A 23,467-nucleotide genomic window follows, 5' to 3' on the forward strand; every position below is an offset into this window, starting at 1 on the left:
ACTGTTCCATTATAGCAATACTGCTTAGCTGACGCGGGGAAGCGCCATTGGTGTTGGGGAGGAAATTACAGTGTTTCGATTCAATTGTTGTTCTTCATATTATCCATTAGAACCGATACGATTTTAGCAGTACGTTCAACATAATCAAGATTAAAGTCTAAAATATTCAAATCAACCCGTGTACTACTGTGTACATTAATTTCATTTCCCTAGACACTGTTAAAACATTGACACCAGGAGTAATCAAATGACTCATGGCATTTATTTGCAAATACTCCATCTTCAGATGGGCAATACAAAGACAGCTCGAGTAGTTCCCAGAAGGATATGACTGATGAATATGAAAGCTGGAGATGATGTCTCGGAGGAAGCCTTTTATGGCAGAGCCAAGAGAAACTGTCATCTTCCAGCATGCACCCAATTTAACTGAAGAATCGTGCATTTTATAGTACCTGTAAAATTGAAAAACAGCCAAAGGAGCTTATTTGCTTTGCATATTGTAAGGATACTGAGCGGAAGCTGTTCCCTGAATTGAGTCAGCACCCCAGTTAACACTGTGCCAAGCTCTTAGAAAAGGCATACAAGTGTGAAGGTCAGTAGCTTATGAAGCCTATGAAAGCTTTCATGCGCTCAGTCAAACTGTCCAAGACGTGCCAGAGAGAGAGAGAGAGAGAGAGACAGAGAGGAAGTGTCTTGACCATGTAAAATGTTAAAGGAGTAGTGACTGCATGCAGCTGGGCCATGTAGCTTTTCAGTCTTCTTCTTTCATGATAGTAATTCTGTGCTTTCAGCCGTGCTTGGCTAATGAAGTAAGTCACGAATCGGTCATGACTGTATGGCTGCATGGCCCGGTTTGTGATAGTGTGTTGTTGTAAAGAGAGTATTGTGTATATTAGTGGGTAAGAGAGGGTTACTGTCTTCTCTTGTGTAGAGGGCCAGAGTACAACATACTGTACCATTTAAATGGGGAAAAAGGGGGATAATTAAGACAAGGATGTCAAACTGATTGTATGAGTGATATAAGTTGAGGACACTGGAGACTATGTTTTGCAAAATTTCGATGTCAAACGAATAATGTAAAAGCTTAATCTCGAATGCTTAATATGAAACACATTTCTTTTAAGTATAATAGAATAATATGGCTGTTTCTGTATTTCTCTCTTACCCTGGACCTCTCCTCCAGTTTTGTCATCATGACGATGATGGCACTCCTCTGCTCCCATATCATCCTCCAGAATTCACCAAATGTCTCTGGCAGAGATCCTTGCGTGGCAATGTAGGCATTCTGCTTCCTGTAGCCGTCAATGTAGTTGGCGTTGATATAGTCACTTCCTGGGATACCTAAGAAGATACAAGTCGTAACGAGTTGTTAAGCTGAGTTTTTTTTTAAAATACAAAAAATACATGAGGGAAATGAACATAGTGTGAGTTCAATATCTCAAGTGGTCCAGTTTAGATTTTTTTTTCATTTTGGTAAGATTCAACCCTGCTCCTCATATGGATCAGATAGAGCTGTGCGAGGCTACCCTCTGTGTTTCCTGTCCGTTAAGCCACACTTTCTCCAAGTATTAAAACGAAAAGAAGCATTAAGCAGTCTAGTTTGGAACCAGGGTTATAGTCCACGAGGATTTGTATTTGCTATCAACAGCACATTTAAATCCACAGTTTTTGTGTCCCTCTTCCATATCTGCAACTGACGTGCAGATAAAGCTTGGTCTGTTAAAGTCTATCGCCTCACATGGAGCAAAACAAACCAACAACAAAAAAAAAAAAATAGCAAAACATTACCCCCCCACCCCCCCACTCCTCTTTCCCTTTGCGTATATTAAATGAAAGGCACAGCAGCCTTTTCGAATTCCAAGGGGGGGGGGGGGGGGGGGGGGGGGGGGGGGGGGAGAGAGAGAGAGAGAGAGAGAGAGAGAGAGAGAGAGAGAGAGAGCTGACAGCTAGTCAATGCTTCAGGACTGGCAGTTTAGGGGCTCCGTGCACACATGGTCGACCAAGATAAGTCTCATCTGCATGGACGCCACGTCCCAGAGAATCCCCTCACTCCGATTGCTCCCTCTTCCCCCAGACTGCCTTTTACTCCCAGGTAACTTATTCAGCATAAAAAAAGCAAAGGAAATGGAATATGAACACTTTTAAAAACTCACCCACATCATTTTAATTTCCTACTCTCCCACCACCCTCTCTTTTTGCTGTTGAAGATGTCCACACAACCCGGCAGCTGTACAGTTTTAATGACGGACAATGGATAGATGCAACTAAACCCAGTGTGTTTTCAAATCGCAAAAAAGAACACGCAAGGAGAGACATTACTGTGGTTTAATGAGAATGACGCGAGTTTTTAAAAAAGATACATTTGCAAATGGCTTTTGCCTTTATGCTTTCTGTCACTCAGGATTTGTATAAATTCTACAATTTTCTCTGTCGGTATGCTTATTAAGAAATAAACATTGCTCCATTGTTGTTCAGTACTCAGTCCTCCTACTAAAAAAGCAAAAGGAATCTTAAAGGAATTACGGAAAGATTTCAGTGTGCAATATTGTAATTCTGATCATGACGATAGTTCTTTTTTGTTGTTGCTTTAGTGGCACAAGCAATTTATAGATTTGAAAACATTGTGCATTTGCAAACCGTTGACCAAACACATTTTTCAGATTCCTGCACCGTCTTACTACAGCACAGATAAATAAAGGTGCTTTTGTAGGATGCAAATGACTCTTATCATTGAATAAGAACAGACTTGTGAAGTTAAACTTAACTGAACGTGTGACAGCTTCCACACTGAAGATAGAACAATGGAAACATTAGTGACTTTAATCTTCCAAAAACAACATTGGATTCGCTGAATTTGATAGAAAACACTGAGATGCAGCAACAATGCTGACAAACTAATACATACTAATTGAAATTATAAAGTGTTCCGTTTAGCCAAACCGAGGGTCGACTAACTTTTAGGGATTAGATACCAGTTTAATCCTACTAAGACTATGTTTTGTGTGGTCAGACTACTTGGCAAGATGTTCCTTGTCAGTTGCGCAAAGTAGAGCGCATATAGTGACATCACAACCGTTTAAGTCCACAAATGTTGTCGAGCTTCAGAGCATCTGTATCCCAAAGATCCTGCTGATCCATCACCACATCGATACATTCCGAAAGTGTCTTCAAATTCTGATGTCAAATCCCCAAAATCCCTTTGCATTCAAAGAACTCAATCAAAGTAAACAATGGATGCGTTGCTTGCCAAAAGGCTTTGTTTCTATGCCTGGCTAATGGAGTTCCATCAACCTCGCATAAGCCGCGTGTTGTTTCTGAGACACAGGAAAAAGGGCTCTCTAAGTCCATCTTCCTGTTTTTTGTCACATTAGCAGTTTACTATTCTGTTTTGTTTTTTTCCCTGGTCACAGCTCAGTGGAAATGGTTAATTGGTAGCTATGTGTGGATGTGCAATTGTTTTGCTGTGCAATTGTTTTAATTTAATATACTTGTAATTTAATATAACAAGCTATAATGTACTAGGCAACACATCCTAAATGTGACACTTTTAGCGGACTAGTTCATGTAGAGTTCTCATGTGAAATTCTGAAAATACAAACTTGTGGATATATGGCTTCAAGTTTGGGCACTGATGTTCAGAGAACTACAACCGTATCTTGAGTGAGTCCATATAATGCTATTAGGAATGCCTGGTCAATTGTGTCAGTATGACCAATGACATCTTAGCGTCCATCTTAACCTTGTGTTTTGCTGTGAGTTTTGATTGTCAAGGTAAACAAGGTATTTTTGTACAAATGCATACCCACAAAAAAGTAATATGTATTTGCAAATAATATATTGTGTGCTACCCTGGGTTCTTATCCTCTAGTTTGCTCACTGCTCTTGTTCCAAGATATAAATGACACTTGAGTAACAAGCCATGGCTTCAAACGAAATGTAAGTGCAGGGCATTAAAAAAGATTGACCTAACATGAAGTTCAAGAAATGGACGCTGGTAAAAACTCATCGGCAACTCTCACTCTAGGCGATTGGTTTATCTGATTGCTTGCCTCAGCGTTTGAAAAGGGAATTGTCTTGCACCTTATAGGCATGACAGGGAATGAGTAGCCTGACATGCTTGTGTAGACATATCACTTAAAAGTATGGTGTGGTCGCGCTGCTGAGGTCTTAACAGATACAGCTGTACTGGCTGTGTGTAGAATCAATATAGCTGTTGGGAGGGAAGATACTGGTGGGTGGCATACCGTCAATAGCAGAGAGCAAGACTCTGGAATGGTCGTACGCGATGACGTTGGCATATCTGTTCTTTGGTTTGTTCACCTCCAGGTTAGAGTGCTCCCACGTGAACTGCTGACCGGGGTCGATGGACTGTAAGACAAGAAAATGTAATTTTTACAATGAAATATTTTGCACTTAAGGAATATTTTAAAACGGTTCATAACCAAAGTTCAATTCTGTCCTAAAATTCAATTCATTACCCATGAGGTGGTCGTGCAAGATCAATATTTGAAATCTTATAGAAATTTGCCTTTTAACACACAGTTAAATGGCAATTAGATTGATTGTCGATTACTTCAGAGTTTTTAGACTTTCATTTAGAAGATTCAAGACATGTCATTTTTGTCCCACAATCTACTTTTACATGCATTTGCACTGATGACACATTTGCAAGAGAGGACAGGCTAAGAATACACATTTTGCTTTAATACATTGCATGATATGAGAACATTTAACGGTACCACTTAAAATCTATGTGTACAAAACTGTGAGGAAGAAAGATTGTAAAATATTCATAAAATATTGCTTTGGCCCTTCGTCTTGAAAGAGTTTGACTTGCATGAATAGTTCCCCTCAAGGTCAAATAATGTAAAGTTAAAGACTGCATTATTAGAGCTTAATATTTTCACTTAATAGTGAAGAATAAAATCACACAAAAAATGTGTGGAAAAAATTATATGCTCTTTAAATCTTAATTTCTTATATTTGAAGTGAGTATTTTGTGGAGGAAATTTGATTTATATGGAAAGTTCACTTGTAAGAACTGTGTGAACTATTTGTTTGTCTTTGGCATGAAATGACCACAGCATATAAATTATTAGATTTACAAAAAGAAACATCTGAATCGGTCACCAAGGAAAAGCTTGTGTTCCGTTGGCTTTGCACATTTGATTAGTATGACTTTATGGCAAATACTAGAAAGCCACACTTGAGACTAGTTTCACAGAATTTGCTCCCAAAGTCCTTTCTTGGCTTTGTAAAGCAGGGATTGTTAACGGTCCCTCATCACCAATAAATGGACTATAAAATGTCATAAAGGGAAAATACAAAGACATGAAAGATAGAATTTCATTTGATATTATAGGGAAAATATCGTGCTTGCACTTTTAATGGCCGCAGACAACTTTTTTGTTTTAATCTCTACTTAAAGTAGAAGAAACCACAATGTGGACAGATTTGAACAATTATCTTCCATATGATCCTGCATTAAGTTTTTATTTTTATGAGTAACTTGAACAATAAGGGTTAGGGTTAGGGTTAGTTTTATTTTTCACATTCAGACCAGTATAAAGAAGGCAAACTTCTACAGCCATGGCAGGGAAGAAATGAGACATTTCAGTACCGAGTTCTTTATCTGAAGAAATTACCTGAAGCCAGCAATATGTAGCAAGGCAAACCACTGGCTTAGCCTGATATTTTATCAAAATATGTTGAAACAGAAGGCTTCAACATTGCTCATATTCAAAATCTTCATTTCATTGTGCTTGCAAAATTGCTTTCCACTGCTCTTGAATGAGCACTATGAAATTGGAATTCCGTGTACTTAGGCTGCAATAATGATTGGGCAGCTTGGCAGGCACCCATGTGATGACCTCATAGATTTTGTCGCTGTTGCAGTGCCCGCAGAGAAAGGGTGGCTGTGTTATACAATGTCGCAGAAAGGACCTCTTGTTTGGAAAAGTGTTTCAGGCTACATATGTTTACTGCCCACATACAGTAAGTTCATCTGCAATGCAATTCCAACATGAAGGAACATGTAACATTGTCTGTCTACAGCCAACATGGTTTTGAAGGAACTTAAATGGTAAAGATTTTTAAATATGAAGGTCTAATTGCACAATACATTACTTTTTTATGTGATATTTGTTTTTGTCCTGTCAGTGTTCTGAAGCCTTTGAAATCTCCAGTATATAGGTGCATGAGTCACATCAGCAGTAAAGCATGAGTTTTCTCAGGGATTAACACGTTGAATATTTTTCTGTATATACGTAGTACTTGTATACTGCTTGCATGTTGCTTGGTTTACCCAGCATCTTCATGCTGAAAGTTGTAGCGTTGCCTCTCAGTACTGATTGCGGGATCTTCAGACTTTTAGTCCTATTATTTGAATTGACTGCCAAGATTATTGCACATGGTCAAAAATGTTACTAAGTGAGCAGTTAACATTAACGAAAATATATGATTTGCTGAGGTCATGACATTGGACAGAACTTTACGTTCTGTTTTAAGTGTTCTACTCCTCCTCACTACACAGACACCCCGTATGATCACAGTGTGTAAACAGCTAAACTTGTATTAGCCCAGGTGCTGGAATGTGCAATGTAGCCATTATTGATGTTCTCCATTCAACCCGTTTGTTTCCTGCTATGACATGTCAAACAATCTGTGGAAAAAGAAAAAAATATATATATTGGCTTATTTTAAATCTCTGATATTTACTCATGATATTTTTCACGAAAATCGTTTCTAATCCCCCATACTGGGCACTCATCCACCACACCCAGGTTTCACATTGTTGACCTGATTGAACTGTGTCGGCATGGGTACGCAATGGCAGCATTAAAGCCTCCAGGAAAATATTGTTGAATACAAGACTGTGGTCTTTGCCCACCACACTTAATAGTGACAGTAATTTGAAATCATAGTTCATGTGAGCACCTGGTGCATGCTTGTATACAATGTTTGTGTCTGTATGCCACAAGCCTCAATCAACATCGGGACTCGGCTGACCACCTACCTCATATTCCTGTGAAAACTTAAGGTTGTCGTTGGCTTTTAGGCGCTCCTGATGATCTGCCAGGTCCATGACCGGGATTGGAGGGTGGCTTGCCATGCCTGTCAATAAGATGGACTGAAGGTCAGTAACGAGTCTTGTAAGCAAGCATTACCCGAGCACTGGGTAACAGGGAATCATTAGATAAGCAGCATGTGTGTTTAACAGAGGCGTGTGGAAGAGTGGATATTGTTAGGCTAGTTTGTTCACTCAAAGCAGTGGCCATGCTCATAAAGAGTAAATGGACACAGAAGCCAATGAGAGTCATCGAGCACACTTGCCCCACTTTGACTCTCCCTACTGAGACAGAAAAAGGTTATACGCAGGGAAAGCTGCGGTGTATAGTTAGCATTGGCGGTAAGACGCAGATACAAACAATCCCAAAAAAACAAACAAAAAAATAACATTCAGAATATTAGGCCAGCTGTTGATGTCTGCTTTGAGTGATGGCATGTTTTCAGGCTGTCATTTTAAACTCCTCCTCCTGTGATGACAAGGCCTTACACCAGATGGATTAGATAGGGATGGGAATACAAGACTAGGCAGAAAAGAAGGAAATGAAAGCTAAAAAAAACAAAATCAAATCATGTCAAATGCATAATCGAGACCAACTAACTTGACAAATGGAGGTTACTGGGGTGACAGGGCGCACCTGAACCTGTGGAGGAAACCGCGGTGTAATCAAATATGTTACAGACCTCAGAGCAATAATGATGACTATGGTAGGAATTGAAGTGTGACAAGGACTAGTTGAGTGATTATGTGTGCTCTAAATGGGATATGATTAGTAACATACAAATGATCATGCTTGAAGTTTGACAATGCCACCAAGCTTATTTCATAGAAATTAGAAAGCGAACAGAGAATAAAAACACAAGCAACCATAGGATATTTGACATTTGTTTTACCCTGATGATGCTGACATGGGATACACTGCTTGCATTGTCTGCAGTTAACTTGACTTTGACATTGTAAACTTAAGTCAACATTGGTGCTACTCGAGTAGGTAGAAGCTATAAATGAGTTTTAACAGTACTGAGACACATTTTATTACACGTTGTTGCAATCCAGCCGACAATTAAAGATCTGTGACTTGAGAATGCAGGTGCCATTTTGACACACCAGTTGGTTGATGGACTCCCTCTTGTCCCTCCCGACAATGTGATGTTTCGTTTTAGTTGCAGACACAAGTGGGCATTAGCTAATGGAGGCAGTGCGTCAATTTTCCCTCCCATTCTCATGTCTCTCGGCAAGATGGCCAAGGGTGTTACTATCGCAGCCCACTACTCGAAATCCATTTCCACCACTGGGGGACAATGAAAGTACCATTTCCAACACGCCGTCGCTCAAACATCAAGCCTCCTTAAGATGAAATGTCCATTGAGGGGTAAAGAGGTGAAAGGAAGGGTGGATAGAGTGGGGGGAGAGAGGTGGTCTAATGTAGAAGTGCTTCAGGACTTAAGAGAAAGTGGTCACGTGGATGGGAAAAAAAAATGTTCGGTTCTTTCTGAGCAGTGAGATAGCCAAGATACCAGCTCTCAGGAAGGCTGTTGGGGGAACAAAATGATGGCTTGAGAGGCGAGTGAAATAGTGGGAGGATGGTTGAGATCACTCTGAGCCAAAAGGAAAAATACCCCTCTGCCAGGATGAAACGACCAGTAATGGTCCTAACATCACTGAAGAGCTTTCATAAATATGCAAAATCTTTTTTTTTTTTTTCCAAAGTGAGCCTGCGGAGATAATTCATCCTCCTTTCACACCAGCTGACCTGAAAAATATGGCTTTGATTTCACAACATTATTGGCCGTCTCTGAACACCTGTACCAAAAGCAGTCGGCGCCAGGGGAACTCAAACGGCAGTTAGGCATGTCTCTCGGTAAGGGCGGGCGCAAAGATGCACACCACCTTTCCAGGTGATAAATGGACTGTGACTCCCCAGTGGAGGAGCGACAACAGGGATGAGCCGAGGCATGACCACTGACCACCGCTCACCCCAGCGGTAAAGGTCAGAGCGAGCACTGGCGATTACAGCTCGTCTCCACCGTTTCATGGCTATCCGTTGTCTCGCTTGCAAAATGCCAAAAACACAGAGCCACGACACATTTTGTATTTCCACAATTTTGCATCCCGGGACGTCCAGCAGCAGGACACCGTCCTAGCAGGACTGCGCCATTCTGAGTAAGCACGACGAGTCTCGGTGACCTGGATAACCCCGGTGCAGAGGAAGGTGACAGGTGCCATGGAACTGTCAAGCTTGCATTTCTGCCTCTTCATTTTCCACTGATAAGGGCCTCCAGGGAGGACGTTGTCAGTTTTGACCCTCTGTACCTTCTTTAAGCACCTGTCCTCTGTCTGCAAACTGGTTGCTTGTATCGTGTCAATCACACTGCAAAGATGATGGGACCTAATTTTTTTAGGACGTTATTGTGTTAAGCTTCAGTGTCAGCGCGGGTTGCAAATGTTGAGACAATGGATGCTACTGTATGAAGCTAACTGTCTCCCTTCAAAGCGGGCAATCAGTAGCATTGTCAGCCTTTTCCAGGGAGCATGCTCAATTGTAAATTCCCAGTGAATACCATCAGTGTTATTGGCCTGATTTTGAATACTCACCAGGTGTTTGGAAGTTGAGACGTCGGAGCTCGACAGGGTCAGTGGGATTATGCAGCGGCATTTCCTTGCTGTTGGGAAGACTGCCTTTTCTAGCTTCCGATTCTGCTCTTTTTCTGCAGGATGAAAAGCAAATTGTATTTTTTCACAAAAGTCTCAACTCTGTATGACTGCAAAGCGTGCCTCTTGGTCTTGATGGATAATGAATGCAGATGTATAATTAGAAAGGTGGCGGGGGTCATGACCACATTCTGACATCTCACTTATGGCAAACAGGGGATTTGGACTAAATAACATTATTACTTTGCAGAATAACACAATCCAATACAGTAGCTCTGAGCTAATAACTACTACCTTTGTCACGCCTGTATTGTTCACTTTTCAATGCTTGTGGCAGAGAGCATAACGACTCAACAACTCTGTAGTCATTTTGAAGCTGCCGTTATAGTAATTCTTTTATTTTATTGTAAATCGCACCTGCTACTCTATTTAAAAAAACACGCAGATATAAGATATCAGAAAGATATCATTTATTAAAGGACTATTGTACTTCGCATGTTTGTATTGTGTTGTTGAGTACTCTTGTTATTTGTTCCACTGCCTCACATTTTATTATTATTTATTTTTCAGTTTTGAGATTCATTCATTTTGAGAGTATGTGATCGTTTCTCTCATTCACATATTTCTTAGTGCACAACATTGTCACCTCAGACAAAAGCTGCTGTACGACTCAAGTTTTGGTTTCAAAAAAGGCAATGTGGTCTGTTCGTGATAATCAATTCAACACTGGTCGGTGAAGGAGGCCACTAGTAATTACACCATATTATAATGGGAGGATAAGTTCGTCTTTATATGGCATTTGAAGTTTATTAGTAGGAAAAGTCAAACCATTTGAACTTTGATCTCTCAATAAATCCCTGCTGACAGCTGCCAGAGGAACACTGTTGCGTTTTAACATATGTTCATTATGATTTAGCACACAGCAGTTTTCATAAATTACCAATTTCAAAATGTTCAGATAAAATATGTACAATTAAAAAAAAGAAAAAAAGGAGGGTTTAAAGGGGATTAGTTTTCCTACTTCTTTCTCACTCTTACCTGTCTGGTTTGCTGCTCCATTGGTCAGCAAGGAAAGAAATATCGACACAACATTAGGTGGCAAGACGTTCAGCTTTAATGGAGAATTCCAGCAACTTTCTTGAGGATAAGTGAATGGCTTGAGTACGTACGAGACAAATGATACCAATCATATCTCTATTTGCTGTGTGTACGAGATTAGCGATGCTTCACTTTCCGAGATTATACTCAATTATGCCGCTTTGGGTCTCTTTGTTTCAAATACTGAAGTTATCCCAGGTGCATCCGAGATTTGTACATTGTATCACTGCTTTTTCGAGCAGTTTCAGCTGATTGCTTCTTGTTCAAGCATAAAAGTCATCTCTTGACTTCTAATTGCTGTCTCGGTCTTCTCCTGCGAATAAGCCTTCCACTGTTGCATTTATTAAAATCAAGAGGTACGCATATTCAGGATTTATGCATGTAGTATTATAAATGTGAACAAAGTGTGGAATCGTAACTTTGAATGAAAGTGTATACATTAAACATATAAAGATTTAGAATGTATTTTACCATTTATTTGGCTTTTTATTTAATTTCTTTAAAAGAATGACCAGAATAAATTGGTCTGGGAACATTATTCTAAGTGTAGGTTTACAATTTACGCTGATTTATGTCTCTTTGATGAAGTTGCCCTTTTTTATCCCAGTGTCTTTTCCCAGAGCTCGGATTCACATGGTTGTTGCCCTTTGTGTAGCACAAGAGGAGCTTTCTGTCACATAAAAATTGATCTTGAGAGCACATTTCTCCTGGTTATGCACTCAGCGTTCCCTAACATGATGGTGGCACGGGGCTCGGTAATCGATGTGTAGATCAGCCTGCCACAAATGGAAACACTGAAGCCTTCCACACACGCAATCTTTGTTCAGTTTCAATTTGCCTTTTTTTGTTATTATTCAAGCCAAAACTTGATATGAATGGATCCCAAGGACAATACGGTGTAAGAGGGAGCCAGAATAAAGTGGTATGCATAAACCGCTTACATTATGCTGATGCTATTGATGGATTTTTTTTATTTTTTTATTATTTCATTTTTCTTCAGCTGACTCTTCATTTACTAATCTTACCCTTCCAAAATTACTTCTCGAGGACTACTGGGAAATTCTGCTTAGGGATGGACATTTGATGAAATGAACTCTGCAGAAACTCTGCCTTATGTAAAAGGTGAGAAGGGACAACATGGCAATGGATGGGAAATTCTATGCAAACGCGTGTGTGTAAAATAGTTGCATGTGTGTATCCTGGCAAAGCAGAGGGGCGGGCAGCATGAGGTCAAAGTCGGAATCTAGTTCCCCTGTGAAATAGGCATAGTCTTTAAAGGCGAGAGGTTTGGGTTGGCTGGGATGCTAGCCCAGGCCCCAGGGCCTCCATAAAGCTGCACACACATGCAATGACATGCAGCAGATAGTCAAAGCTCCCCTCCTACGCTTGACTGATGAGCAGTGACAGCACACGGTCTGGCTACCACTAGGGGGTTTCTGACCCAAAAAACCCTGCTTTGATTCAGTGTGAAAGTACACTACCGCAAGTATTTCCTACCGTTTTACATTTACTGTGTTTGTGAGTGTGTGCTGGTGCAAAAGGGGGGTAGATGGATGTGTCTGATTAACTTCCAGTCGACGCACGTGTCTGCGTGAAGGACTGTGGGCGTCTGCATTTGATGGCTTGATGTTTGGGTAGCTGTGTGCCTGTATCTACTCATCTGAGATTTAATGTTTGTGCTACAGTGAGTGAGGGTCACGGATAGTCAGGAGATCAATGCACCTCAGGCTTTTGAGTCAGAATCTTACATTTACATTTAGGTCCTTGCATTCAGACGTGCAAATTGAAGATGTGAGCTAAGTGGGATGTTGCTTTCATGAACGTAAAATATTGAATGGTCAAAAAATTGAAGTTGAGCGGCTATACATAAACATGAATTTTAAATGCAGGTACAGAAGTGATAATGTGTGCGTGTCTTGAACCTGATTGAATGTGTATTGTATTTACAGTACTCATTAAGTGTCATGGTAGTTGTTTCATCTAAGCTGGATTCCTGTTCAGTTCTTAGACAGGGTGGGGGGAAAAAAACCCTCTTATGGGTGGACTGTATTTTTAAGTACCTACCTCTTGTAGAGGAGAATGGCAATGACGATGCATATGATGAAGACGACTGCTAGCACAGGGCCCACCACCCAGATGAGGCCTTCCTCCTCATCAATGATCGGCTGGGGGTCGATGTCAGCTGATACAACTGGGTCAGAGTAGGGACTGGTGGCATACATGATCTGAGCCGGGCAAAAGAAAACCACAGATCAATATTTCATTTTAAAATCTGCGTCAGCATTCTCATTTCAACCATCATATTCTATGTAAACATACTGCACATCATGCTGCCCCTCATCCACTATTTTATTTATCATCTAGGGATGTTTAAATAGATTTTCTTGCCATTGTATCACATTGTGCCCTTGATATAGATGTATAAAAACTGATTAAGTTCCATCGACATCCAGAGCTGAGTGCTTCAGTAGATCCGATCTTGTTTGGGATTTCCAAATCATTACTACAAGACTTCACTTAATGTGCTCCCACTACTGAGCATAACAAGACTCTGACAAAGGCAGCATGACCAACCATACAAATTAAAAGTCAAGTTTCGCCGTGCAATTTCTGTTAAGCTGCAATCACAATTATCTTCAATATCTCGCCTATACTGGAGCCTTGATTGAACCTTTTCACATTCGGAGCGAAGATTAAAAAAACTGGTCTTGTGGGAAGAAAATATATGCCTCAAAGTTAGGGTCAGCTGTGTGTGTGTGTGTGTGTGTGTGTGTGTGTGTGTGTGTGTGTGTGTGTGTGTGTGTGTGTGTGTGTGTGTGTGTGTGTGTGTGTGTGTGTGTGTGTGTGTGTGTGTGTGTGTGTGTGTGTGTGCGCGCGCACTATGGACCCCGCAGCTCATCAAATCCATCATCTCACCTGCAGCCACCTAATCATGCAGCTTTCAGGTCTTCAGTCCAGACAGATACATGCACACATACACACTAGCTGCAGCCGGGGAGATAAGACGGGACTGCACGTAGGACGCAATTAAAGAGGAGCTCCGTTATCAAGGTATTCTTGCAGTCGGCTAAGGTCTTGAGGGGTTTCTCTCCCCAGAGCAGGAAGCAGGAAGGGTCAGCTGCATCTTTAAGTTTTTAAGTCAAAGTCTCACAAGGGCTCAGAGGACCACATTTGACCACAAATAAACTCTGACCCTCCACAGAGATGTGGTGAATTTAACCCTCTATGCTTATTAGCTGCTATAGTTTTTAGCACAAAGAAAATATTGCTATCAAGGTACACGACATACGGATGAAAATGAGACAACGCGTATGTGTGTGTGTGTGTGTGTGTGTGTGTGTGTGTGTGTGTGAGAGTGAGAGCCGACTCACGTTTTCAGACATCTCCAGAGCAGCGAGCACGAAGAAGATATACTCCTGGCCATTCTGGAGTTGCTTGTTTTCAAAGTCGCCATAGATCTTGCCATCTCCCAGGGTGAAATCTTTAGGCAAGTCTTTGAAGTAGGCAGCGATATAGGCTTTGGGTTCTGCCTGCCTCCGGAATCGAAGGCCTCTGCTCGTTCGGTTTATCTCCTTAAGCAGCTACGTTGAGGAGTGGGGAAAGCAGACAGCTGATAAACATTCAGACACGTCCCGGCACACGCATGAAAACGCATTCCACACAAACCAAACGCTGTCTATCTAAATCTCCCATTTTTCTGACTGCTAAGCCGAAAATGCTGATGCAAAAAGAGCAACATTACAAAAAAGATCAATTACTTATTTCATCTGTTTTTTGGGCTACAAAAGATTGTGAGATTAAAAGATTGTCTGGCTTTCCAGCATATAAAAGAGTTGAGGATTATCCAACAGCTTCAAATAGTAAAAAGACTAAATTCATTTAAAACGTACACAGCTCATTTATTTTTCCTTCTTGATACAATAAAAAAAACATTTTTTGCTTTAACACAGACAAAAGGGGGATTTGATAAACCATGTACAGTTGCTCCAAATTACATTTTTTCCACTAACAACTAATTATATCTTCAAAATTAAGATACTAGTGTTTTTGGCAGGGATTACCGAAGAAAATTAATACCTGTTTTCAAAGGAAACTTTTACATATAACAGCACTGTTGTATTCAAATTCTAAGGCAAAAAAAAAATTCAATTAAAGTGACACATTAACTGTGTCCTTTCTTACAGGTCTGACTTTAAACTTGAAGTACAACGCGTGGAACATAATTATGCTGCTCGAGCCTGGCTAGTTGTTTAGGGAACGGATTTCCCATCTTTGCGCGGCTGGGTGTGCGTGCGAGCGAGCGAGCGTGTGAGCGCTGCGCGCCTGTCATTCACATTAGAGTGTGTGCGCTCTCGTGTGTGCTCTGTTTGGGCTGCTGGGCTGTTGGTGCGGCCCGATAATGTCTTCAATCATCTCTCCTGTCAACACTGCTAAATCTAGCTGCCCTTGGGAAAAGTTGTGAAAAGGTGAGTGCCAATATTGACAAACAAATAAATTCTGACAAGAGGGGCGACTTTTGGGCAATCCGTCAAGGCCACAGACGTGGGCCCGTGGGCATGAGCTGTAAACCCTGCAGATGAGACATGGCGGGTTTTCTTTTCGCCTCATAGACATGCCATTTATTGTGATGTTTGTACAATAGAAATAAATATTGGAATATATTGATTTAGAAAAAAGAATCCTTGCCAGAATTTCAACTTGTCTTCGAAGGGGCGTGTTTACATCCTCCGTACATTTATGGTTAAGATTGCCACACTGAATGTGAAGAACAATATCTCACACTGCATCCGAATGAATTCTTAATCACAGTATAGAATACGTGTTGATAAAAACTTCAGTTTTCTCACTCATTTAATCATGCATGCAATGCATTAACGCACCGGAATTGTCTCAACGGGTTTATTATAAAAAGCTGTCAAGTGTTTTGTGCGCGCGCAGTAGCCTAGCTTCGCTTGGAATGAGAAGAGACGTGAAGGCCTGATGCAGCTCTTCAGGTAATTACCACAGACACAAAGAAGAGGAGGAGGAGGAGGTGGGGATGGGGGTAGAGTTTGCAGTGCACTTGATGGCTACTTCATGTTCTCATTTCCATATGAACAGAGTTCTCTGCAGCTATTTGTGTCAATCAGTGAGACTCATCTCCTGTTCCCTCTTAACTGCCACAACCTTTTTTTTTTCTGGTTTTGAGAAGAAAATGTGTTATATGGAAATACAGGTATGCTGTTAAGAAGCTGAGTACAATAACTTTATACAACAAAATAATAATAACTGGAATTTTGCATGGCATCAATTCCTTTATGATCCCAGTGCTTTCCTTATAACCCCAGTCATCATAACCAGATCATCCTTTAAACCTACCTCCTCCAGATTCATCTCATCGGGATTGTCCCAGGGTTTGAAAAACTTGCCAGTGCGCTGTTTTTTCAGGGGAACCACCACAATGAAATATCCCCTGCAAAATAAAAATGGAAAGTACAGCATATTAACATTCAAGACAAGATCAAATAGCACTGCCACTTTCTACAAGACGAATACCCCAGTTGTATTTGCAAGTCAATTCTTGCTGTTTTCTGGACAAACAAACCCTATTTGACGTCAAAAATAAAATGCAGCAATGCACAGTGCCCACGTCTAATTGCATTGGCGAGAGACGTTTGTTTACCAGAGACTAATGTGATACATAAACATAATTACGCTATTAGCATGTGATGCGACTTTTATCACCCGATTAGGACTATTTTCTTCTGTTTTCTTTTTAGTTTAAGCACATTCAGGGAAGTCAGGCAATACGGTAACACCTCAACGGGGCCCCCTGTGGATTAATTAGGAGACCTCTGTGAATGCAGGAAAGATACAGAATTAGAGGGATTTTCATCCCTTCATCAGGGTGGCAAGAGAGATAACGGCCTCTGCCAGAGTTGGGCTTCCTGGTTGGGCACTGCGCTACCTAGCGTTAGCCAGCAAGGCAGTGTGGCAGGCTAATGGGAAACTAATTAGCTTAAGCCCTGGCATGGGAGACAGAGGGCCAAATGCATCCAGGAAGATCAAAAAGCCCAAGATGGGTTTGAAGCGTCAGTCTACAATCGGATACACTCCTTGGCCTTTTGACAACCCTGGGCTCTGTCGAAAGGCTATAAGAGACTTTATAGGGCTTAGAGCAATGTGCTTAAATGAGTTGTACTGCTCCAGAGTGTAATGACTGAGGTGAAGTGGATATTACACTGAAATGTAGGGATGAATATAAATGACTCTGTTTTGGATGAATCACCCCTGACAAGGTCAGCTATCAAGTGAACTTGTTTATTCCCATCCGCAATGTATCAGTAAGGAATAATAGTCAGTAATATGGCAAATGGTAAAGAAACGGAGAGAGTTCCACAGCACGCAGTCATGTCTGTACCAGTCAATCCTATTAGGATTCCACAAAACGCGACTTGACTTGATGGCTTCTAAACTGATGATTCAAATTGATTGATCCTTGGCACTCACCTCACTCTCTCAGATGTTTGCACTGATGGTAGCTCCACGGTCACCATGCCATCTGAGTTGGTCTTACCAATCAGGTATGGTTTCTGGCGAAGGATGTCAGGGGCCGTCATGGTGGACACGCGGTGCTGCAGCCCTCCGGCACTGTTGCCACGGTTTGTCAGGAGGAAGGAGTACTGTGTCTCCGGTTGGAGACCCGTGATTAGCTTCTGTGTAAGCTTCCCATCCACCTCCACACTCTGGCCATTATCGTAGAGGATCTGTATACGAATGAGTTAATCTTTCATGTGCACATTGAGGTCTTGGGTTGTGGACATTAGCTGAATAATTTTCCATGTGACACAACAATGTGAAGAGCAACTCAATACATGTAAAAGTGTAACATTTATCTAGGCAGTGCTCACAGTGAAAGGTTGAGCTGGGTTGTAGGTGTCAGGGATTTCCCAGGTCAGCCACACTGACGTCTTCATGGCAGCTTTCACGTGAAAATTTTTTGCAAACACTGCTAAAAGAAAGGGGGAGCAGATGATTTAGAAACAACACATCCCTTTTTTTAATCAGATTACACCAATGGTCCCACGCCAGTGCTTACCTGAGAATGTCTCTTTCAAAAACCAGGCTGAAATCAGTGCTACACTGAACTCAACACTGTCCTCTTACCTTCTCATCAACTCCAACTCTTAAGATAATGACTGAGCTTTGCTTAACTGACAAGACACGAAGAGACATACATACTTACTCCTTGTGAGTTTCTTAGATCATGCTTAGAATGTGGAGACTAAGGGTAGGGCGTTTGTTAATACCAGAGTTCTCTGATTGTGTCTTGTCCGTATTTTTTCAACGTCTGCCTTTTGTGGCTTTCTGAGGAAGCTGCTGTGGTTGGAAAGGGCTGCGATGGGTGAGGCTGATTTTAAAAAAAGGAAAAGGGCTAAAAAGGTTCATGGACTGCGTCCTACCTTGATCCAAAGGCTGTGTTCTGAATTGGACGCTTGGGCTATAGGGACCAGAGCCCTTGCTGGTGAAGGCACACATTTTGATATCATAAGTAGTATCGGCCTTAAGGCCATCCAAGATGACAGTTGATTCCGGGGCGGTGATGAAGAGCTCTGAGGGACTGCGCGGGCTGTTGATGTCCTTATACTGCAGAGCATATTTCACTATTTGGCCGTTTTGCTCTGCCAGCAAGACAGGTTGCCAGCTAACCTGAATAGTGGAGGTGGTGGCACCCTCTGCCGTAATGCTCTGAGGGTAACCGCTTGGAAAGTCCTCATTTGTGGTGACTTCTTTGACTGTCTCTTCGCCAAAGCCCACCTTGTTGCGCGCAGACAGGCGGAAAGTGTATGAGGCTCCCTTGTGGATCTCCTTGGTAGTGTAGTGGTTCTCCCGCTCGGGGAACTCAATGACAGTCAGCGGATCCACGTCTTTGCGACCAAAGCGGAGGCGGTAGCCTTGTAGGGCCCCGTGGGTCAATGCTGGGGGATGCCACTGGAGGAGAGCCGTGCCCATGTTGGTTGTGCTGACCATTAGTCGAGGTTTATCAGGAACTAAACGCCAATAGGGAAACAACTTGTTATAGATGTGCAAACTATTTTCCATTTTTGTCATAGGCAGGCATTTAGTATCAGTTGATCTATCTGCCTGCGTCTTTCACGGTGGCAAAACGTTGCAAAAGAATTGAATAACAAAAGCTGAACAAGGCTGTCCTTATTTCTTGTCTTTCTTTCACTCATGTTTACATGTTCCAAATACTTTTACTTCAGCATCACCGTGTTTTACCAGCGGGTAAGAGTTATTGCACTAAAGGAGACAGCAATTAGCTGTTTCACACTTGGTGACAAGAATATTAGCCTTGCGCTTTTTAATCCTCATTAGGTGCGATTTCACCGCTTCACAAGGGAGAAATGCAGTTTTTATAAACATAGCATATTAAAAGAGAACCGCGGGTGATTTGTCAGCAATGATGGGACACGTTACCTGCACCAGTGGTTGTGATCAGTTTGGGCTTGCTGCGCGCACCGTCGCCCTTTGTCGTGTAGGCTCCTACAGTGACTGAATACGTGGTCTCAGCCTGCAGCTCTGTGATGATCATTTCCTGTAAAGATGCAGGACTTAAGTGGCAGGACACACGCACTGATTTACAGATATGAGCAAGCAGTGAGATACGAGTGGACTGTGTTGTCAGCATAATCATCACAAAGGACAACAGACACATTCTCTCAGCGTGTACTTATTTTGAAGGCATACTTCAGTGGATGAGGATAGTGTTAATTTTTAATTAATAAATAATTTTAAAAATTGGCCTCTCCATGTAACAATTTCTTCATTATTAAAAAATCTAAATCTTTAAAGTCAGCTTTTGCTGTTTGGTCAGTTTAATTAAAAAAAATGTTAGTCAAGGAGTCCCATCTGCAGTTTTTAAGGCAACTATCTGAGGCAGGTGAAACTGGGCTCAAGGTGTTGTTATAAATCAGGCCATGGGCCATGTTGAACAAAAGACACGTGCCATTCATGCAGACGAAAACAAGATCAGCATTTTGCCAGGGTTTAGCTACTCACATGTTCAGTTGAATCATCATATTCCCACTGATTATGATATCAGAGTGTGGAGAGAAAAGAGACAACAAATAAGGCCAGGTACAGAAACCAGACACTACTCATTAGTGAGAAAATATACACACACAGCCTCTCTGCAACCACCAAACACATTTGTTGGTTGATAAAAACGTCGATAGTAAAAGTAGCAGTAAAAAAAGACTGGCACTAAATTTTTGCATCCAGTAGAATTACTGTATATTCAGTGACCATACAGTTAAATAGTCACAATTTTATTCAACTTATATAAGATGAAAACAAGCTTTTTCCGACTACAAATGACAGTGGATGTTGTAGCGCATGTAAAGAGTGAGAGAGAAGTCTATGTCTGAGAGAAAAACAGGCTGGCTGAGGAGGTTGTTTTACCTGGGCATCATCAATCAGGATGTCCTTGATGACTGGCTGTCCTGTGGGCTCCCCATTAACCATCCTGACATAGTGCACCTGGTACCCTCGAATCTGACCGTGCTGCTTGGTGGGCATCGGTGAGCGCCAGATCACTTTAATTGATGAGGAGTTGACAGCCTCCACCTCAACTTTACGAGGTGGCCCACTAGGAACTGGAGGAACACCATGGGATAGAAGAAAAAGGTCAAAATTATAGCGAGCCCCTTCATTTCCTTTTCAAATCTTGCCCAGAGTCGTAGTGCGAGATGCTGCAGTGACAAAAAAAAAAAATCACAAAAGCGCAGCAAACTGCAACAACCACTGCATGACATCAATATTTCAACAATGGTAAGGGGGGAAAAAACAACAGCAAAAACCGGTCTGACAGCTGACCTAATCATTAAACCTTAAAAATGGGTCGGGTGGATTTTCAAAACATGGAATAAAAATGTGTTTAGCCAAAATAGAAAAGTGGAGCCAAAGTGGGCTTCAAGTGATTGAAATGCTTGAAGCCCTACAAGAAATTTGGCTATGGAGCAAGGAAAAATACATTTAAAAAAAATGATTATATCACATGAGGGGGAAAAAAAAAATTGGCCTTTAAAAAAATTCTTCCATCTTTTCTTATTCCCACTGTCCAGAACTTTTGCCAAGTTCCGAAAAAAGAAAAAAAAGTCAGTTTGATAAAAAGGCTGCCGCTCAAAAACACTGCAGAGTGTATTTCACTTTTTAAAAAATGACAGTTTGGGACTGGAAGTTGGAGGCCAGTAGTTGAAAAAAAACCATACCATTTGTTGAAATTGAGCAGCATTGAGAGGAAAAAGGCAAAAAGGTTGCTTTTGCAAGGTAAGTCACAGTTTTTGGCGTAAAAAAAAAGCGCAGTGTCCAAAACGGGGCGAAAAGTCAGAAGCAGGTAGAGAAGGGTAGAGAAGAAGAGGGGAATTGTAGATATAGGCGAGGCTGTTAGTATTTGACGGAGTGGGTTAAGAGGGGTAGACTGGATTTTCAGTCGGGGCTTTGTTTGAGCAAACACATACCATCCTCCTCTGTGCGGATGAGCTGTGGCAGACTTTCTGGTCCTGCTCCGACATCTGTATGAGCAATGACCGTCACATTGTACTCTGTCCATTTTTCCAAGTTTTCCAAAAGGTACTGGGAGCTTTCCGACGGGATGCTGGCGATTTGATGAGTAGTTGTGTCCTCCCCTTCAGCCGCAGCATATTGGATAGTGTATTGTGTTATGATCCCATTTTGTAATTCCACTGGGGGTGGCCGCCAACTTACCAGAACGCTGGTGGAGCTGGGGCTATGGCACTTGACTTCCTGAGGTGGGCCCGAGGGTTCTGGTTGGTGGGTTGGATATTGGAGCAGGTTTGGGGTTGTTTTGTTGTTGTTGTTTTTTTTGGTGAGGTCGTTCATAGAGTTGGATATTTGTTTTAAAGGCGTTTCAGTTTTTGTTTTTGATCAGGGTGATGATGGTAGAATTGACCAAACAAAGGGAAAAAAAAGCAAAGGAAAATAAAATGACAAAATGAGGAAAACGCACAAGGACTCATGGATGTATAAAATATTTTTAAATCAATGAAACATCACAGACAAAAAAAAAAGGGAGAGACTAACACAAAAGTGTATACACTGATGATGAATGTAAGGTGTTGATTGGTAAAAATAAGGACAGCTTTACCATATGTAACCTACCTTTGTGATGGAAAAATAATATATAAAAACAAAGGGGAAAAAATAAATCCTAAAATTTTATTACTTAGTTTCTTTGATTGTAGAAGAGAACCTATGCAGATTTCAAACTACTTTAAGAAAAAAAATTCCAAAAGAAATGTAGTAATAACTGTGTAGTAATAACTAACACAAATTTGGCAAGCAGTTACCATCAATCCAAAAACATAAAGGTTGATGCTTTAGTTTAAGAATAGAAAAATGTTGTTTTTGCCACCAACCTTTCCGAAGCCTGTTGGTTTGTGGTAAAAGCCTGATTGTACAACAGAGAGCTTCCCAAGGAGACATGACTGGTTTATTAGATTCTGACGACATTGGCATGCACTCTTTAATTAAGTCCATCATTTACCTCAGAACAAACATCTGGGCAGAGTTTGAAGTTCAGAGCTTTCATACCCACCTGATATCTGCCCTGCCCTTGTCTTTCAGAGACCTAAGATTTATGTTTAGATGTGCAAGGACACGTATAACAGTTCAGTGTTTTTTTTCCCCACTTACTGTATGAGTTCAGGATATTTATCTGACTGATAATCAAAACAAGTGGATGCAAACTGCAGTGAATTTGGTTCAATTTTGTAAAAAAAAGGTTTTCAATTTCAACCTGTTTCATAAATCTGAGGTCTGAGTTGGGTGCAAATGTTCCTAACTACAGAGACACTACTGGCATTGAGCTTTCTATGATAGTTACTCCACAACTTTATGTATTCACATTTGAATTAAGTATGAACATCAGTGTTCAGAGATGTGGTTTTAGGCAGTGTAGCTACATAGAAAGGTCAGTCTAAATTTTTTTTTCTTTACTTATTTTTGACCTCAATGCAATGTCAAGAGACAAGGCTTCTCAAAGGCCAACCATGCCAGTCCACTCCTAAAAAAAATGTTGGGTAATGCAAACGTGGGCATTCAAATAAATAATTCAAAGCTTTATCATTCATTTAAGCCTGGTGGAGAGGGGCACCTTTTATATAACCTTGTCTCCTGACTTCACAGGAAAGCCTGTGTACGCTGCCCATGCAGCCTTTACCAAGTGAATACTGCATGGTCAGGTAGACTTCATAACACTTATTTACTGTATAAAATGTTAACACCCTTTGCTATTTTCAAATGCATTAACCCTTTAAAGGGGGGGGGGGAGTTGTTTTTCTATCTGATCAGGACTTTCCTGACATTTTTGTAACTTTTTTTGGAATTTGCAGCAGACATAAAAATTTGGAATGCATTTGAAAATGTGTTCCTCCCCAAACAGTGTGAACTCTTTCAGATAAGGAAGGAGACCTACGTGTTTGCGGAGTTTCTGCAGAGATCTCATTGGTGTAAGCTCCAACTCCATGTTTACTGCGGGCAGCCAGTCGGAAAGTATAAGTAGTGAAGGGCTTCAATTCCTTCAGCAGGTACGTTGTTGTCGGCTCAAAACTGATACGTTTCTGTGGGGGGAAAAAACAACAACAACAT

General features: G+C 41.2%; 1 protein-coding gene across 40 annotated transcripts in view; it reads right to left on the reverse strand.

Moving 5' to 3' along the window:
• The window catches only part of LOC118282529 (receptor-type tyrosine-protein phosphatase delta-like), a 328,854-nt gene that overhangs the window by 13,913 nt on the left and 291,474 nt on the right, over positions 1–23,467 (reverse strand). For 16 of the 40 annotated variants that reach the window (XM_047336023.1, XM_047336022.1, XM_047336026.1 and 13 more), the window contains 16 exons: positions 23,295–23,439; positions 21,319–21,624; positions 20,261–20,454; positions 19,859–19,885; positions 19,277–19,394; positions 18,259–18,846; positions 17,707–17,807; positions 17,306–17,562; positions 16,175–16,268; positions 14,188–14,397; positions 12,881–13,041; positions 10,757–10,768; positions 9,662–9,774; positions 7,016–7,113; positions 4,245–4,368; positions 1,166–1,341 (listed from right to left, as the gene is read on the reverse strand). In XM_047336023.1, coding sequence (XP_047191979.1) covers positions 1,166–1,341; positions 4,245–4,368; positions 7,016–7,113; positions 9,662–9,774; positions 10,757–10,768; positions 12,881–13,041; positions 14,188–14,397; positions 16,175–16,268; positions 17,306–17,562; positions 17,707–17,807; positions 18,259–18,846; positions 19,277–19,394; positions 19,859–19,885; positions 20,261–20,454; positions 21,319–21,624; positions 23,295–23,439 — 2,724 coding nt within the window. Of the gene's footprint in view, positions 1–1,165; positions 1,342–4,244; positions 4,369–7,015; positions 7,114–7,667; positions 7,710–9,661; positions 9,775–10,756; positions 10,769–12,880; positions 13,042–14,187; positions 14,398–16,174; positions 16,269–17,305; positions 17,563–17,706; positions 17,808–18,258; positions 18,847–19,276; positions 19,395–19,858; positions 19,886–20,260; positions 20,455–21,318; positions 21,625–23,294; positions 23,440–23,467 lie in introns of all 40 variants that reach the window. The other 24 variants (XM_047336025.1, XM_047336042.1, XM_047336035.1 and 21 more) reach the window with 8 other exon arrangements.

This window comes from Scophthalmus maximus, chromosome 12 (assembly GCF_022379125.1).
Source record: "Scophthalmus maximus strain ysfricsl-2021 chromosome 12, ASM2237912v1, whole genome shotgun sequence".
Taxonomy (NCBI): domain Eukaryota; kingdom Metazoa; phylum Chordata; class Actinopteri; order Pleuronectiformes; family Scophthalmidae; genus Scophthalmus; species Scophthalmus maximus.